General features: G+C 49.7%; 1 protein-coding gene across 1 annotated transcript in view; it reads left to right on the forward strand.

The window, feature by feature from the left end:
- The window catches only part of LOC113419701 (uncharacterized), a 104819-nt gene extending 90993 nt beyond the window's left edge, over positions 1-13826 (forward strand). Inside the window, 2 exon segments of the mRNA XM_087969546.1 lie at positions 11308-11412; positions 13540-13826. Of these exon segments, the coding sequence (XP_087825672.1) occupies positions 11308-11412; positions 13540-13694 (260 nt within the window). The 3' untranslated portion in view covers positions 13695-13826.
- The last annotated feature ends 3490 nt before the right edge of the window (positions 13827-17316 follow it).

Consider the following 17316-nt stretch of genomic DNA (forward strand, 5'->3'; position numbering starts at 1 on the left):
CCCTTCCCCACCCTCCTCCATTCCACACACCCTACTCCCTTCTAGCACTGATGATGGTACCTAGTTTGGGTAATTAAGATAATAACCAAGCTCAAAGAGCACTCTTGACCCCACAGTCTTCCTCCTCCTCTCCCCTCTTCTCCCCTTCCCCACCCTCCTCCATTCCACACACCCTACTCCCTTCTAGCACTGATGATGGTACCTAGTTTGGGTAATTAAAGGATAATAACCAAGCTCAAAGAGCACTCTTGACCCCACAGTCTTCCTCCCCTCTCCCTCTTCTTCCCTTCCCCCACCCTCCTCCATTCCACACACCCTACTCCCTTCTAGCACTGATGATGGTACCTAGTTTGGGTAATTAAAGATAATAACCAAGCTCAAAGAGCACTCTTGACCCCACAGTCTTCCTCCTCCTCCTCCCTCTTCTTCCCTTCCCCACCCTCCTCCATTCCACACACCCTACTCCCTTCTAGCACTGATGATGGTACCTAGTTTGGGTAATTAAAGATAATAACCAAGCTCAAAGAGCACTCTTGACCCACAGTCTTCCTCCCTCCCTCCCTCTTCTCCCCTTCCCCACCCTCCTCCATTCCACACACCCTACTCCCTTCTAGCACTGATGATGGTACCTAGTTTGGGTAATTAAGGATAATAACCAAGCTCAAAGAGCACTCTTGACCCCACAGTCTTCCTCCTCCTCTCCCTCTTCTCCCTTCCCCCACCCTCCTCCATTCCACACCCCTACTCCCTTCTAGCACTGATGATGGTACCTAGTTTGGGTAATTAAGGATAATAACCAAGCTCAAAGAGCACTCTTGAACCCACCGTCTTTCTCCCCCTTCCCCTCTTCTTCCCTTCCCCCACCCTCCTCCATTCCACACACCCTACTCCCTTCTAGCACTGATGATGGTACCTAGTTTGGGTAATTAAAGATAATAACCAAGCTCAAAGAGCACTCTTGACCCCACAGTCTTCCTCCTCCTCTCCCTCTTCTCCCTTCCCCCACCCTCCTCCATTCCACACACCCTACTCCCTTCTAGCACTGATGATGGTACCTAGTTTGGGTAATTAAAGAAAATAACCAAGCTCAGAGCACTCTTGACCCCACAGTCTTCCTCCCCCTCCCCTCTTCTTCCCTTCCCCCACCCTCCTCCATTCCACACCCTACTCCCTTCTAGCACTGATGATGGTACCTAGTTTGGGTAATTAAAGATAATAACCAAGCTCAAAGAGCACTCTTGACCACCCACAGTCTTCCTCCTCCTCTCCCTCTTCTCCCCTTCCCCACCCTCCTCCATTCCACACACCCTACTCCCTTCTAGCACTGATGATGGTACCTAGTTTGGGTAATTAAAGATAATAACCAAGCTCAAATCGCACTCTTGACCACACAGTCTTCCTCCTCCTCTCCCTCTTCTCCCCTTCCCCCACCCTCCTCCATTCCACACACCCTACTCCCTTCTAGCACTGATGATGGTACCTAGTTTGGGTAATTAAGGATAATAACCAAGCTCAAAGAGCACTCTTGAACCCACGTCTTCCTCCCCCTCCCCTCTTCTTCCTTCCCCACCCTCCTCCATTCCACACACCCTACTCCCTTCTAGCACTGATGATGGTACCTAGTTTGGGTAATTAAGATAATAACCAAGCTCAAAGAGCACTCTTGACCCCACAGTCTTCCTCCCCTCCCCTCTTCTCCCTTCCCCACCCTCCTCCATTCCACACACCCTACTCCCTTCTAGCACTGATGATGGTACCTAGTTTGGGTAATTAAGGATAATAACCAAGCTCAAAGAGCACTCTTGACCCCACAGTCTTCCTCCTCCTCTCCCTCTTCTCCCCTTCCCCCACCCTCCTCCATTCCACACACCCTACTCCCTTCTAGCACTGATGATGGTACCTAGTTTGGGTAATTAAAGATAATAACCAAGCTCAAAGAGCACTCTTGACCCACAGTCTTCCTCCTCCTCTCCCTCTTCTCCCCTTCCCCCACCCTCCTCCATTCCACACACCCTACTCCCTTCTAGCACTGATGATGGTACCTAGTTTGGGTAATTAAAGGATAATAACCAAGCTCAAAGAGCACTCTTGACCCCACAGTCTTCCTCCCCTCCCCCCTCTTCTTCCCTTCCCCCACCCTCCTCCATTCCACACACCCTACTCCCTTCTAGCACTGATGATGGTACCTAGTTTGGGTAATTAAGGATAATAACCAAGCTCAAAGAGCACTCTTGACCCCACAGTCTTCCTCCTCCTCTCCCTCTTCTCCCCTTCCCCCACCCTCCTCCATTCCACACACCCTACTCCCTTCTAGCACTGATGATGGTACCTAGTTTGGGTAATGAAAGATAATAACCAAGCTCAAAGAGCACTCTTGACCCCACAGTCTTCCTCCCCCTCCCCTCTTCTTCCCTTCCCCCACCCTCCTCCATTCCACACACCCTACTCCCTTCTAGCACTGATGATGGTACCTAGTTTGGGTAATTAAGGATAATAACCAAGCTCAAAGAGCACTCTTGAACCCACAGTCTTCCTCCCCCCTCCCCTCTTCTTCCCTTCCCCACCCTCCTCCATTCCACACACCCTACTCCCTTCTAGCACTGATGATGGTACCTAGTTTGGGTAATTAAAGATAATAACCAAGCTCAAAGAGCACTCTTGACCCACAGTCTTCCTCCTCCTCCCCTCTCTTCTTCCCTTCCCCACCCTCCTCCATTCCACACACCCTACTCCCTTCTAGCACTGATGATGGTACCTAGTTTGGGTAATTAAGGATAATAACCAAGCTCAAAGAGCACTCTTGACCCCACAGTCTTCCTCCCCCTCCCCCTCTTCTTCCCTTCCCCCCCTCCTCCATTCACACACCCTACTCCCTTCTAGCACTGATGATGGTACCTAGTTTGGGTAATTAAGGATAATAACCAAGCTCAAAGAGCACTCTTGACCCCACAGTCTTTCCTCCCCCTCTCCCTCTTCTTCCCTTCCCCCACCCTCCTCCATTCCACACACCCTACTCCCTTCTAGCACTGATGATGGTACCTAGTTTGGGTAATTAAGATAATAACCAAGCTCAAAGAGCACTCTTGACCCCACAGTCTTCCTCCCCTCTCCCTCTTCTTCCCTTCCCCACCCTCCTCCATTCACACACACCCCTACTCCCTTCTAGCACTGATGATGGTACCTAGTTTGGGTAATTAAGGATAATAACCAAGCTCAAAGAGCACTCTTGACCCACAGTCTTCCTCCCCCCTCCCTCTTCTTCCCTTCCCCCACCCTCCTCCATTCACACACCCTACTCCCTTCTAGCACTGATGATGGTACCTAGTTTGGGTAATTAAGATAATAACCAAGCTCAAAGAGCACTCTTGACCCACAGTCTTCCTCCCCCTCCCCTCTTCTTCCCTTCCCCCACCCTCCTCCATTCACACACCCTACTCCCTTCTAGCACTGATGATGGTACCTAGTTTGGGTAATTAAGGATAATAACCAAGCTCAAAGAGCACTCTTGAACCCACAGTCTTCCTCCCCCTCCCCTCTTCTTCCCTTCCCCCACCCTCCTCCCATTCTCCACACACACCCTACTCCCTTCTAGCACTGATGATGGTACCTAGTTTGGGTAATGAAAGGATAATAACCAAGCTCAAAGAGCACTCTTGACCCCACAGTCTTCCTCCCCCTCCCTCCCTCTTCTCCCCTTCCCCCACCCTCCTCCATTCCACACACCCTACTCCTTCTAGCACTGATGATGGTACCTAGTTTGGGTAATTAAAGATAATAACCAAGCTCAAAGAGCACTCTGACCCCACAGTCTTCCTCCTCCTCTCCCCCTCCCCTCTTCTTCCCTTCCCCCACGCTCCTCCATTCACACACCCTACTCCCTTCTAGCACTGATGATGGTACTGGTTTGGGTAATTAAGGATAATAACCAAGCTCAAAAGCACTCTTGAACCCACGGTCTTCCTCCCCTCCCTCTTCTTCCCTTCCCCCACCCTCCTCCATTCTACACACCCACTCCCTTCTAGCACTGATGATGGTACCTAGTTTGGGTAATTAAGAGATAATAACCAAGCTCAAAGAGCACTCTTGACCCCACAGTCTTCCTCCTCCTCCTCTCTTCTTCCCTTCCCCCACCCTCCTCCATTCCACACACCCTACTCCCTTCTAGCACTGATGATGGTACCTAGTTTGGGTAATGAAAGATAATAACCAAGCTCCTCAAAGAGCACTCTTGACCCCACAGTCTTCCTCCCCTCCCCCTCTTTCTTCCCTTCCCCACCCTTCCTCCATTACACACACCCTACCCCTTCTAGCACTGATGATGGTACCTAGTTTGGGTAATTAAGGATGAATAACCAAGCTCAAAGAGCACTCTTGAGAACCCACAGTCTTCCTCCCCTCCCCTCCTTCTTCCCTTCCCACCCTCCTCCCATTCCACACACCTACTCCTTCTAGCACTGATGATGGTACCTAGTTTGGGTAATGAAAGATAATAACCAAGCTCAAAGAGCACTCTTGACCCCACAGTCTTCCTCCCCTCTCTCCACTCCCTTCCCCCCCTCCCTTCCCCCACGCTCCTCCATTACACACACCCTTACTCCCTTCTAGCACTGATGGTACCTAGTTTAGGTAATTAAGGATAACCAAGCCAAGGCACTCTTGACCCCACAGTCTTCCTCCCCCTCCCCTCTTCTTCCCTTCCCCCACGCTCCTCCATTACACACCTACTCAACCTTCTAGCACTGATGATGGCACCTGAGTTTGGGTAATTAAGGATAATAACCAAGCTCAAAGGGCACTCTTGACCCACAGTCTTCCTCCCCCTCCCCTCTTCTTCCCTTCCCCATCCTCCTCCATTCCACACACCTACTCCCTTCTAACACTGATGAGTGGTGGCCTAGTTTGGGTAATTAAGGATAATAACCAAGCTCAAAGAGCACTCTTGACCCACGGTCTTCTCTCCCCTCCCCTCTTCTTCCCTTTCCCCACCCTCCTCCATTCCACACACCCTACTCCCTTCTAGCACTGATGATGGTACTCCTAGTTTTGGGTAATTAAGGATAATAACCAAGCTCAAAAGAGCACTCTGAACCCACAGTCTTTCTCCCCCTCTCCCTCTTCTTCCCTTCCCCACCCTCCTCCATTCCACACCCGTGCTCCCTTCTAGCACTGATGATAGTGCCTAGTTTGGGTAATGAAAGATAATAACCTAAGCTCAAAGAGCACTCTTGACCCTCCTCGATCTTCCTCCCCCTCTCCTCTTCTTCCCTTCCCCCACGCCTCCTCCATTACACACCCTACTCCCTTCTAGCACTGATGATGGTACCTAGTTTGGGTTAAGGCTAATGATAGCACTGATGATGGTACCTAGTTTGGGTAATGAAAGATAATAACCAAGCTCAAAGAGCACTCTTGACCCCACAGGCTTCCTCCCCTCCCCTCTTCTCCCCTTCCCCACGCTCCTCCATTCCACACACCCTACTCCTTCTTCTAGCACTGATGATGGTACCTAGTTTGGGTAATTAAGGATAATAACCAAGCTCAAAGAGCACTCTTGACCCCACAGTCTTCCTCCCCCTCCCCTCTTCTTCCCTTCCCCCACCCTCCTCCATTCCACACACCCTACTCCCTTCTAGCACTGATGATGGTACCTAGTTTGGGTAATGAAAGATAATAACCAAGCTCAAAGAGCACTCTTGACCCCACAGTCTTCCTCCCCCTCCCCTCTTCTTCCCTTCCCCACGCTCCTCCATTACACACACCCTACTCCTTCTAGCACTGATGATGGTACCTAGTTTGGGTAATTAAGGATAATAACCAAGCTCAAAGAGCACTCTTGACCCCACAGTCTTCCTCCCCTCCCCTCTTCTTCCCTCCCCCACCCTCCTCTATTCCACACACCCTACTCCCTTCTAGCACTGATGGTGGTACCTAGTTTGGGTAATGAAAGATAATAACCAAGCTCAAAGGGCACTCTTGACCCCACAGTCTTCCTCCCCTCCCCTCTTCTTCCCTTCCCCCACCCTCCTCCATTCCACACACCCTACTCCCTTCTAGCACTGATGATGGTACCTAGTTTGGGTAATTAAGGATAATAACCAAGCTCAAAGAGCACTCTTGACCCCACAGTCTTTCTCCCCCTCTCCCTCTTCTTCCCTTCCCCCACCCTCCTCCATTCCACACACCCTACTCCCTTCTAGCACTGATGATGGTACCTAGTTTGGGTAATGAAAGATAATAACCAAGCTCAAAGAGCACTCTTGACCCCACAGTCTTCCTCCCCTCTCCCTCTTCTTCCTTCCCCCACCCACCTCCATTACACACACCCTACTCCCTTCTAGCACTGATGATGGTACCTAGTTTGGGTAATTAAGGATAATAACCAAGCTCAAAGAGCACTCTTGACCCCACAGTCTTCCTCCCCTCTCCCTCTTCTTCCCTTCCCCACGCTCCTCCATTACACACACCCTACTCCCTTCTAGCACTGATGATGGTACCTAGTTTGGGTAATGAAAGATAATAACCAAGCTCAAAGAGCACTCTTGACCCCACAGTCTTCCTCCCCTCTCCCTCTTCTTCCCTTCCCCACCCACCTCCATTACACACACCCTACTCCCTTCTAGCACTGATGATGGTACCTAGTTTGGGTAATGAAAGATAATAACCAAGCTCAAAGAGCACTCTTGACCCCACAGTCTTCCTCCCCTCTCCCTCTTCTTCCCTTCCCCCACGCTCCTCCATTACACACACCCTACTCCCTTCTAGCACTGATGATGGTACCTAGTTTGGGTAATTAAGGATAATAACCAAGCTCAAAGAGCACTCTTGAACCCACAGTCTTCCTCCCCCTCCCCCGCTTCTTCCCTCCCCCACCCTCCTCTATTCTACACACCCTACTCCCTTCTAGCACTGATGGTGGTACCTAGTTTGGGTAATGAAAGATAATAACCAAGCTCAAAGGGCACTCTTGACCCCACAGTCTTCCTCCCCCTCCCCTCTTCTTCCCTTCCCCACCCTCCTCCATTCCACACACCCTACTCCCTTCTAGCACTGATGATGGTACCTAGTTTGGGTAATGAAAGATAATAACCAAGCTCAAAGAGCACTCTTGACCCCACAGTCTTCCTCCCCTCCCCCTCTTCTTCCCTTCCCCCACGCTCCTCCATTACACACACCCTACTCCCTTCTAGCACTGATGATGGTACCTAGTTTGGGTAATTAAGGATAATAACCAAGCTCAAAGAGCACTCTTGACCCCACAGTCTTCCTCCCCCTCCCCTCTTCTTCCCTTCCCCACGCTCCTCCATTACACACACCCTACTCCCTTCTAGCACTGATGATGGTACCTAGTTTGGGTAATTAAGGATAATAACCAAGCTCAAAGAGCACTCTTGACCCCACAGTCTTCCTCCCCTCCCCCTCTTCTTCCCTCCCCCACCCTCCTCTATTCTACACACCCTACTCCCTTCTAGCACTGATGGTGGTACCTAGTTTGGGTAATGAAAGATAATAACCAAGCTCAAGGGCACTCTTGACCCCACAGTCTTCCTCCCCTCCCCTCTTCTTCCCTTCCCCACCCTCCTCCATTCCACACACCCTACTCCCTTCTAGCACTGATGATGGTACCTAGTTTGGGTAATTAAGGATAATAACCAAGCTCAAAGAGCACTCTTGACCCCACAGTCTTTCTCCCCCTCTCCCTCTTCTTCCTTCCCCCACCCTCCTCCATTCCACACACCCTACTCCCTTCTAGCACTGATGATGGTACCTAGTTTGGGTAATTAAGGATAATAACCAAGCTCAAAGAGCACTCTTGACCCCACAGTCTTCCTCCCCCTCTCCCTCTTCTTCCCTTCCCCCACGCTCCTCCATTACACACACCCTACTCCCTTCTAGCACTGATGATGGTACCTAGTTTGGGTAATGAAAGATAATAACCAAGCTCAAAGAGCACTCTTGACCCCACAGTCTTCCTCCCCTCTCCCTCTTCTTCCCTTCCCCACCCACCTCCATTACACACACCCTACTCCCTTCTAGCACTGATGATGGTACCTAGTTTGGGTAATTAGGATAATAACCAAGCTCAAAGAGCACTCTTGACCCCACAGTCTTCCTCCCCTCTCCCTCTTCTTCCCTTCCCCACGCTCCTCCATTACACACCCTACTCCCTTCTAGCACTGATGATGGTACCTAGTTTGGGTAATGAAAGATAATAACCAAGCTCAAAGAGCACTCTTGACCCCACAGTCTTCCTCCCCTCTCCCTCTTCTTCCCTTCCCCACCCACCTCCATTACACACACCCTACTCCCTTCTAGCACTGATGATGGTACCTAGTTTGGGTAATGAAAGATAATAACCAAGCTCAAAGAGCACTCTTGACCCCACAGTCTTCCTCCCCCTCTCCCTCTTCTTCCCTTCCCCCACGCTCCTCCATTACACACACCCTACTCCCTTCTAGCACTGATGATGGTACCTAGTTTGGGTAATTAAGGATAATAACCAAGCTCAAAGAGCACTCTTGAACCCACAGTCTTCCTCCCCCTCCCCCGCTTCTTCCCTCCCCCCACCCTCCTCTATTCTACACACCCTACTCCCTTCTAGCACTGATGGTGGTACCTAGTTTGGGTAATGAAAGATAATAACCAAGCTCAAAGGGCACTCTTGACCCCACAGTCTTCCTCCCCCTCCCCCTCTTCTTCCCTTCCCCCACCCTCCTCCATTCCACACACCCTACTCCCTTCTAGCACTGATGATGGTACCTAGTTTGGGTAATGAAAGATAATAACCAAGCTCAAAGGGCACTCTTGACCCCACAGTCTTCCTCCCCTCCCCTCTTCTTCCCTTCCCCCACCCTCCTCCATTCCACACACCCTACTCCCTTCTACCGTGTTTCTCCAACAATACGGCCTCCACCAATAGGAAGCCCCACCATGTTTTATTGGCATAAAATCAAATTAAGCCCCTCCCCCAAATTAAGCCCCATATTAAACATGCGAAATGGGGGAGAGCGGGGGGCTTTTCGTTAGTAAGTACTTTTGTTGCATGCCCGGATATGGTGCTGCCTGCGTTGGTGGGGCACTTCATATCGGAGACCTTCCACCGTTGCTTCTCCCTTCTCCCTTGCTGCCCCTTCTCCCTTGCTGCCGCGGCGTTAGAGCAGCCACGTGCGGCCAGTCAGGCTCCTCCTGCAACCGGAGCCCTGAGGAGACACTTGGCTTCAGGCGATCCCGTCTTCCCTTTGCTTTGAAGGTAAGCGAATTATTTTACAAAGCCTCCCTGCCCGAGAGGGCACCCAGCCACTTGGGAGGCTAATCTCCCGGGGCCTCTTCCGTTCCTCCCCGACCTCCCTCGCTGCGCGCCTCTGCCGCGCCGCTCCCTTCAGCCAGCGAGCTCTTCCACCTCAAAGAAAGGCCAGGCGGGCGGCTGCCGAGCAGCAGCAGCGGGTCTGAGCCGCTCGCAGAAACAGCCACCACCCGTAGCCCGGCGGGGAAGAGCAGCGAGCTTAGCGCCCGCCAGCCCGGGCGAGATTGGGAACGAGAGGGGCAGGAGGCACGCACACACCGCGGCTCACTTTCCAGCTTTGCCCAGCCCTTACGGCTCTGGCGCGGCCCTGGCAGGATGAGCGGAGGGTCCGGCGGGAGGCGCTCGCTGCCCACCAGGGCCGCGCCAGAGCCGTAAGGGCTGGGCAAAGCTGGGAAAGTGAGCCGCGGTGTGTGCGTGCCTCCTGCCCCTCGTTCCCAAATCTCGCCCGGGCTGGCGGCGCAAGCTTCGCTCGTTCTCCCGCGTCGGGCTACGGGTGGTGGCTGTTTCTGCTGCGAGCGGCTCAGACCCGCTGCTGCTGCTCGGCAGCCACCCGCCTGGCCTTTCTTTGAGGTGGAAGAGCTCGCTGGGCTGAAGGGAGCGGCGCGTCAGAGGCGCGCAGCGTAGGGAGGTCGGGGAGGAACGGAAGAGGCCCCAGGAGATTAGCCTCCCCACGTGGGTTGGGCTGCCCTCTCGGGCAGGGGAGGCTTTGTAAAATATTCGCTTTACCTTTGAAAGCAAAGGGAAGACGGGAGCGCCTGAAGCAAGTGTCTCCTCAGGGCTCCGGTTGCAGGGAGGAGCCCTGACTGGCCGCACGTGGCTGCGCTAAACGCTGCGGCAGCAAGGGAGAAGGGAAAGCAACGGTGGCCCGAACCCGAAGGTCTCCCGAATATCCAAGCTGTCGCCGCCCGCCCACCCACCCGAGGATGCAAGGGGAGAATTAAGTCACCCCCCAAAAAGACGTCCTAGCCGTTTTTTCGGGGGTCAAAAAAAAATAAGGCCCAGCCTTATTATGTGAGAAACACGGTAGCACTGATGATGGTACCTAGTTTGGGTAATGAAAGATAATAACCAAGCTCAAAGAGCACTCTTGACCCCACAGGCTTCCTCCCCCTCTTTCTCTCCCCCTTCTCCCCTTCCCCTACCCTCCTCCATTCCACACACCCTACTCCCTTCTAGCTTGGGCAATGAAATGTCTGCAAGAAAGCAAGCAACCTCAGAGAGGACCAAGGACCCCACAGACATCCTCTGCCTCGTTGCAAACCCTTCAAGCACTGATGATGTTACCTCCTGGAGTCTATGAGAACTTGCTGCAGCCAATTCACCGTAGCCAACTTGCCACGTACCAACTAACCACAGCCAACTCGTCCCGCCCAATTGACCATGGCCAACTTGTTTCAGGAGAAAAGTGACATTAATATCAAAGGAACAGTGGAATAGAATCCTTAAAAGAAAGGATGCAAAAGGACACAATTTTAATGTCAATGACGAAAATAAAAATATTTTTTAAAATGTATTTTTCAATTAAATAGTAATTATAATTAATTGATTCATACTACATAAGCAATTATAATTATAATTAAATAATGAAATAGAATTGTTAAATTGTCTTGCAGCAAGTTGTCCCAGGTTGAGTTTTGGCCACGATGAATTGGCTGCAGTGTATTGTCTGTGGCAATTTGTCCCATTGTGTTCCTATGGACAGAACTGGTGTTGAAAAGAAACTTTCATTAAAACAAAAGGACAGAGATACACAATTTTAGATTTGAAGCTGGTGAAAAACAGAATCCAGAAAACTCTGGCCCATCACTATTGAATCCCAGGTGTGAAATCCCAGAAATCTTTTACTTATTATACATATTTTCCTCTGCATCAATCATTTCAACTCCTAAACATCTTTATTATGTGATGTAAAAAGAGTTCATAATGTGCTTGCATTAACCAAAAAGCATTTTGAATTGGTGTAATTTTCCCAATATAACCATCCCTATATCCCATCACATTTCCAGATGTCCCTCAGGTGCAGTGTGTGAAATCTTACAAGGCCCGAGAGCATGATGAACTGACTCTGGAGAAAGCCGACATCGTCATGGTCTTGCGGTCAAGCAGTGATGGTGAGTGAATGAATGAATGAATGAATGAATGCTTGATTGATTTATTGGCCAAGTGTGGACACACAAGGAATTTGTCTTGGTGTAAATGCTCTCAGTGTACATAAAAGAAAAGATACATTCGTCAAGAATCAAGAAGCATCAGGTACATCACTTAATGATAGTCATAGGATACAATAAGCAATCAAATCATGCTAGGAAACAGTCAATATAAATCGTAAAGATACAAGCAACAAGTTATAGTCATATACTCAGTCACAAGTGGGAGGGGATGGGTGATAGGAGTGATGAGAAGATTAATAGTAATAGTGCAGACTTAATAAGTAGTTGGACAGCGTTGAGGGAAATATTGAGTGAAAGACCACAGAAATTGTCCAGTTCTGGATAGAATCTGCTTAGGGTAAGCTGAACGGCATGAGAAGATGGGCAGTCAACCTGAGAGCTAAGTCTCTGGCTGATTAAACTTGGGTCCTCTTTATGCCTCTCTGTGAAGTCTCAGCAAGGAGTAGGAGTCTGGAGCACCACTGCATTTGAGCTCACACGGCTCACGTAGACACTGGTGGAGCTGCTTAACCAAGAACAAGCCATCATGTCCACTTAACGTTTAATCCCAGAAAAAAAACAACTCACCATCAGGGTTCAGATGAAACAGGAAACTCCTCTGCACAAAAAGCAGCAAGAGCGGAACAAGACTCATCCTGCAGTGGGCCATGTTGTGGCCTGTCGGCCGCCGGCCCCTCCAGTGGCCAAATCAGAGTAGGAGGAGGAGGCAGCGTGGGAGTTCAGGGTAAGCATCAGGGCAGTCTGGGAGCTCCGAGGGGGAAGAGGGAATGGAGCTGGCAGAGAGAGAGAGAGAGAGACAGAGGCGGAGCCTGGGCTGCCTGTCAGCCCTCACATGGGGAGTCAACATTCCCCAGGTCTGGAGGTGGCTGATGTGGAAGAGGAGGAACAGCTGGGTCCAGCACCTGACATGCAGATATACAGAAGGCAGAGGAGAGGAGAGCAGTGGAAACCTATGGGCTGGTCCTTGGGACGGAAGAGCCAGGTCTTGGAGGTGGCTGATGTGGAAGAGGAGGAACAGCTGGGTCCAGTGCCTGATGCACAGATGCACAGAAGGCAGAGGAAAGGAGAGCAGTGGAAATCTATGGGCCAGTCCTTGGGGTGGAAATGCCACCATTGCTAGCAAAGTCCCACCCTAGCTCTGGGGATAAAAGGCAGGGGAGGAAATGAATAGGTGTGGCAGACAACTATTCATCTTCCTGTCAGATGGACTTGTTAGCCTACAAGGGAAACTTTTTGCCAGGGCTGCCAGCATTCCTAATAAAGGAATCTTTTGAGTTCACATCAGAGGGTTTGTCGTGTTTGGAGAGCTGGGTCACAACAGGCCATCTGAAGCTTGTCTGCAGGTAGACTCCCAAAGTTTGCATCATTGACGTAGGTCCATGATGGCAAATCTATGGCATGCGTGCCACAAGTGGCATGCAGAGGCACTTATGCTGGCACCCGAGCCAGAGGCAAACTTACCTCACTGCGCATGAGCGCGCTTCACACTGATTTATTTTTCCGGTTGGTTTGAGGCCTTTTTCTGCTTCTCAGAGGCATGGAAAAAGCCTCTGCAAGGCTTTTCAGGTCGAATAATAGGCCTGTTTTGTCACTTCCTGTAATACCGGAAGTGATGAAATGGGCCTATAATTCATCCTGAAAAGCCATGCAGAGGCTTTTTCCAAGCTGCTGGGAGGCCAAAAAAGGCCACAAACCAGCCAAAAAATCAGCTGTAAGGCTCAGTGCATGTAAGGGGGTGGTGAGGAATTGCGCGTCCATGCACAGGGGGCATGGGGAGGGGGCTGTGCATTGCATTCTGGGTGCTGGCACACGAGTGCGTACACGCTGGCTCATGGGCAATTTTTGACACAGGAGCCCAAAAAGTTTGGCCATGTAAGTGATGTTATTGGGGATTCCGCTAGGCAGGTGTGCAACAAGGCAATGAAATTCCTGTGTGTATTAGGAGTATTGACCAGGTAAAGAGAGCCATCCTTTACATCAGGGGGACGTGCGCATCAAGGCACTTAATTTTTAGGATAACGTCGCGATGTGCGTTCTCCCAACCACCTGCTTTCGATCTCTCTGCAGGCTGGCGTGAAGGCGTGAAGCTCTCAGACGGAGAGAGAGGCTGGTTTCCTTTGGATCACGTGGAGACCATCTCCAGCAAACAAGTCCGACAGATGAACCTGAAGGAAGAGCAGCGGGTGAAAAACGCCAAACAGCAGGTCTTTCGCAGGAGATAAAAGATTCCCACCCTGCCTCTCCAACTCTGGAGGACATTGCAAGGTGTTTAAAAAAAAAACAACTGCCGTGTGAATTGCGAGACCGAAGGGGCAAAGCACAAACTGGTGTCGTTGGCATCATCGGTTGTACCGGTTCTGTCCCCCCAGGTGTTGGAAAAAAGCAAGAGGAAAGAGCTGCGTGATTTTTTCTTGAGAGGATTGTGGAGAAGAGGAAGAGCCAAGGAAATGGACAGGGAGCTCCAGAGAACCCTGATGATCTTCCCTCTGTCACATTTAAATGCACAAACCTCTCTGCAAATTAAAAAAGAAAAAAAGCCTTTAGCCCATCTCACAGAAAGATGTGAGGCTAAAATGTTAATATTTGAACGTGCTTTGGACTGTCTAGCCGAATGCAGGTAGAGGAAAAAAAAAAATACATGTTGTGGTCTTAGGATGAAATGGCTTTTCCTTTCCATTTTAGCGTGTGTGCAAATCAGGTTCCTGCCAAGAAAGAAATAGCGTTGTCCATGTCAAATCCCTTCTCCTGACAGCAACTGCTGGCAGGAAAAATTGAGATCCGGGTTTGTAAGTTGCCATTCTGCTGTGGCTCTGATCCAGTGGTGGGATTCAAAAAAATGTATTGCTGGTTCTGTGGGCATGGCTTGGTTGGTGTGGCATGGTGTGTCGGGCGTGGTTTGGTGGGCGTGGCAGGGGAAGGATACTAAAACCCCCATTCCCTCCCCACTCCTAGAGGAAGTTACTGCAAAATCCCCATTCCCTCCCCACCCCGCTAACCTGCTTTCCAGCTCCGTTCTCCTGTGCAGGGCAACCAAAGAAGACCCAGCCCAGCAACTGGGACTCAATGAGAAGCGGAAAACAGATGGGGGCATGACCAGTCAGAGGTGGAATTTGCCGGTTCTCTGGACTACTCAAAATTTCTGCTACGGGTTCTCCAGAACTGGTCAGAACCTGCTGAAGACCACCTCTGCTCTGATCCCTTTTGCAGTCACCCAACCCGTGTGTGCAGGCACACAAACACACACATTTCTCTAGAGAAACGCTTGATTTTGTTCACTGGGAAAGCTTTAGTTTAATTGCTGCATGTTGGCTGGTATTAAAGGAACAGGATTAAGACTAGAAATAAAAGGAAGAATAGTTGCAGGAATTGGGTCATTCTAGTCTAATGAAAAGAAGGACATGGGGTGATATGATAGCAGTGTTCCAATATCTCAGGGGCTGCCCCAAAGAAGAGGGAGTCAAGCTATTTTCCAAGGACCAGAAGGCAGGACAAAGAACAATGGATGGAAATTAAACAAGAAGAGAAGCAACCTACAGTAGAATGAAGGAGCAGCTTCCTTACAGTGAAAACAACCATTGGAACGGCTTACCACTAGAAGTTGTGGGTGCTTCATGGACAGCCACTTTTCTGGAATGGTATAAGGTAAGGCTCTTCAAACTTGGCAAGTTTAAGACGTGTGGGCTTCAACTCCCAGAATTCCTGAGCTAACAGGACCAGAGGAGGAATTCTGGCAGTTGAAGTCCACAAGTCTTAAAGCTAAGTTTTGAAGACCCCTGGTATAGGGTCTTCTGTATAAGTAGGGGGTTGATCTAGAAGACCTCCAAAGTCCCTTCCCACTCTGTTGTTCTATTCCAGGGGTGTCAAACTCATAGCCCACAAAGACAAATGCGTCACACACTGGCCATGCCCACCCCCGGTTTAGCAAGGGGGGGGAAGTCACGTGACAACAATGTGACATCGCGAGTTTGACACCCATGTTCTGTTCTATTAAAAAAAAATGTTATTTTTTTAAAAAATCATTTTTATTACGAGATAAAAATACGAAAGAAAACAAGACTTAGAAAGGTGAAAGAAAGGAGAAAGGTGCAAAGAAAAAAAAGCGTAACATCCCACTTTTTTCAGTGCAGAAGTGTACAAGAAAAAAGGAATGCAACCTCAGCGTTTTGCTTTACATTTGACTACATTCCAAATCCGTTTCTGTAAGAACAAAATCATTCCCATCACCGAAACCTAAAATCGACGTTTCTTTTTTCTTTTTTTCAGTTTTGAGCAAAACCGAAGTGGTTTCCATATCAAATAAGGGCAGGGGGTTGGACTAGAAGACCTCCAAGGTCCCTTCCAGCCCTGTGTTTCTAGAAACAAAAGGAGATCAATTCTTCTAATTAAAGCAGTCCGTTTTGCCATTTCTGCCCATTCCATCACCTTTACCATCCGCTCTTCCATTGTGGAAATTAGTGCGTCTTCTTTCCGCATAGAAAATTCTGGTTGCTCTCAGCATATACAAGAACAGGTGGTTGGTCTGGATTGGACAACGGGCATCACGGTTAGCCATTGACCTGGTTAAGGAGCCTATGTTGGATAGGAGTCAAGCCATGGTTTTTCCATAACCGGTGAGGTTATATGACCAAGCCCAGATGATCCCCGACACGAGGAACGCAAGGCTGGAATCACCAGCAACCTGGTTTGCATGTGGAAGTAATCTTTTTTGGGGTTGATGGGCCCAGGAAATGTTGGGGGGGTGATCTCATAAAATGGTACCCATGGTAGGGCTTGTCATTCTATGCGCAGGTAGACTTGCCAGTATTTGTTTAGCGACTATTTTGACAGTGGAATGGCACTGAAAAAATAATAATAACTGATGATTGTTTTTCACGTACAACAGTTGCATGGCCCCATGGCTGTGTGATCAAAATGCAGACGCTTGGCAACTGGCATGTACTTATGATGGTTGCAGCGTCCCGGGGTCATGGGATCCCCTTTTGCCACTGTTCTGACCAAGGCTTCCTAAACTGTAATTACGCACATGCTTATTTTAAAAACAAGACTTGTTTTATTGCAACGCTGGGAATTATTTTCATTTCCAGCCGGTAATGAATCTCAAACAGTCCCCCGAGATAAGCACCCACCTTTCTTTTCTGTGAAGTGCTGCCAATAACAGAAGTGTCCAATGAACTAGGAAAAAAAAAAACCAACCGAAGTACAAAGAGCTTCAAGAATGAGTCTGAACTGAACAAATGACTTTGCCTCCTGCAAAGGTTTCTTCACCTTTGCCTGTCCTTTATACCTGATGGGAGGGGCAATCACTTCCCAGTCTTACTCCCAAGTTGCCTTTTTGTTTCAGCTGCTCTCGCCTTCTGGCAGCTCTGCGCACACGCGCACTGGGAACAGGTTCCCCTTATTCCTCTTCCTTGCTACTGTCAGTTCTGGAGGCTCTGGAGTCAGCACCCCACTCCCAGATGGCCCTGGCCCTATCTCTGCATCGGATGCAGGACCCTCGTTCGAGTCCTCTCCAGATTCCCTGACTGGTCCCCTTTCTTCCCCACTGTCCAATTCCGCTGCTGTCTGCACAGGCTGCCAGCAATCCACAACACTGCCACCTTCTGACAAGCAGTCAATAGGGAAGTCCGATTTGCTTAGCAACTGTGTTAACAACTGAACAGCTGCAGTGATTCACTTAATAGCAAGAAAGCTCTTAAAATGGGACAGCATTCACTCAACAACGGTCTCACTTAACAGTGGAAATTTTGGGCTCGTTTGTGGTCGTAAATCAAGGACTCCCTGTATTTATTGAAAACATTCATATAGCTGCCCATCTTAAAACCCTGTCTGCCTTTGCACCCCTCT

The sequence above is a fragment of the Notechis scutatus genome, chromosome 6 (genome assembly GCF_049901735.1).
Source record: "Notechis scutatus isolate UNSWTSFEM ecotype Mainland chromosome 6, rNotScu1.2, whole genome shotgun sequence".
Taxonomy (NCBI): Eukaryota; Metazoa; Chordata; class Lepidosauria; order Squamata; family Elapidae; genus Notechis; species Notechis scutatus.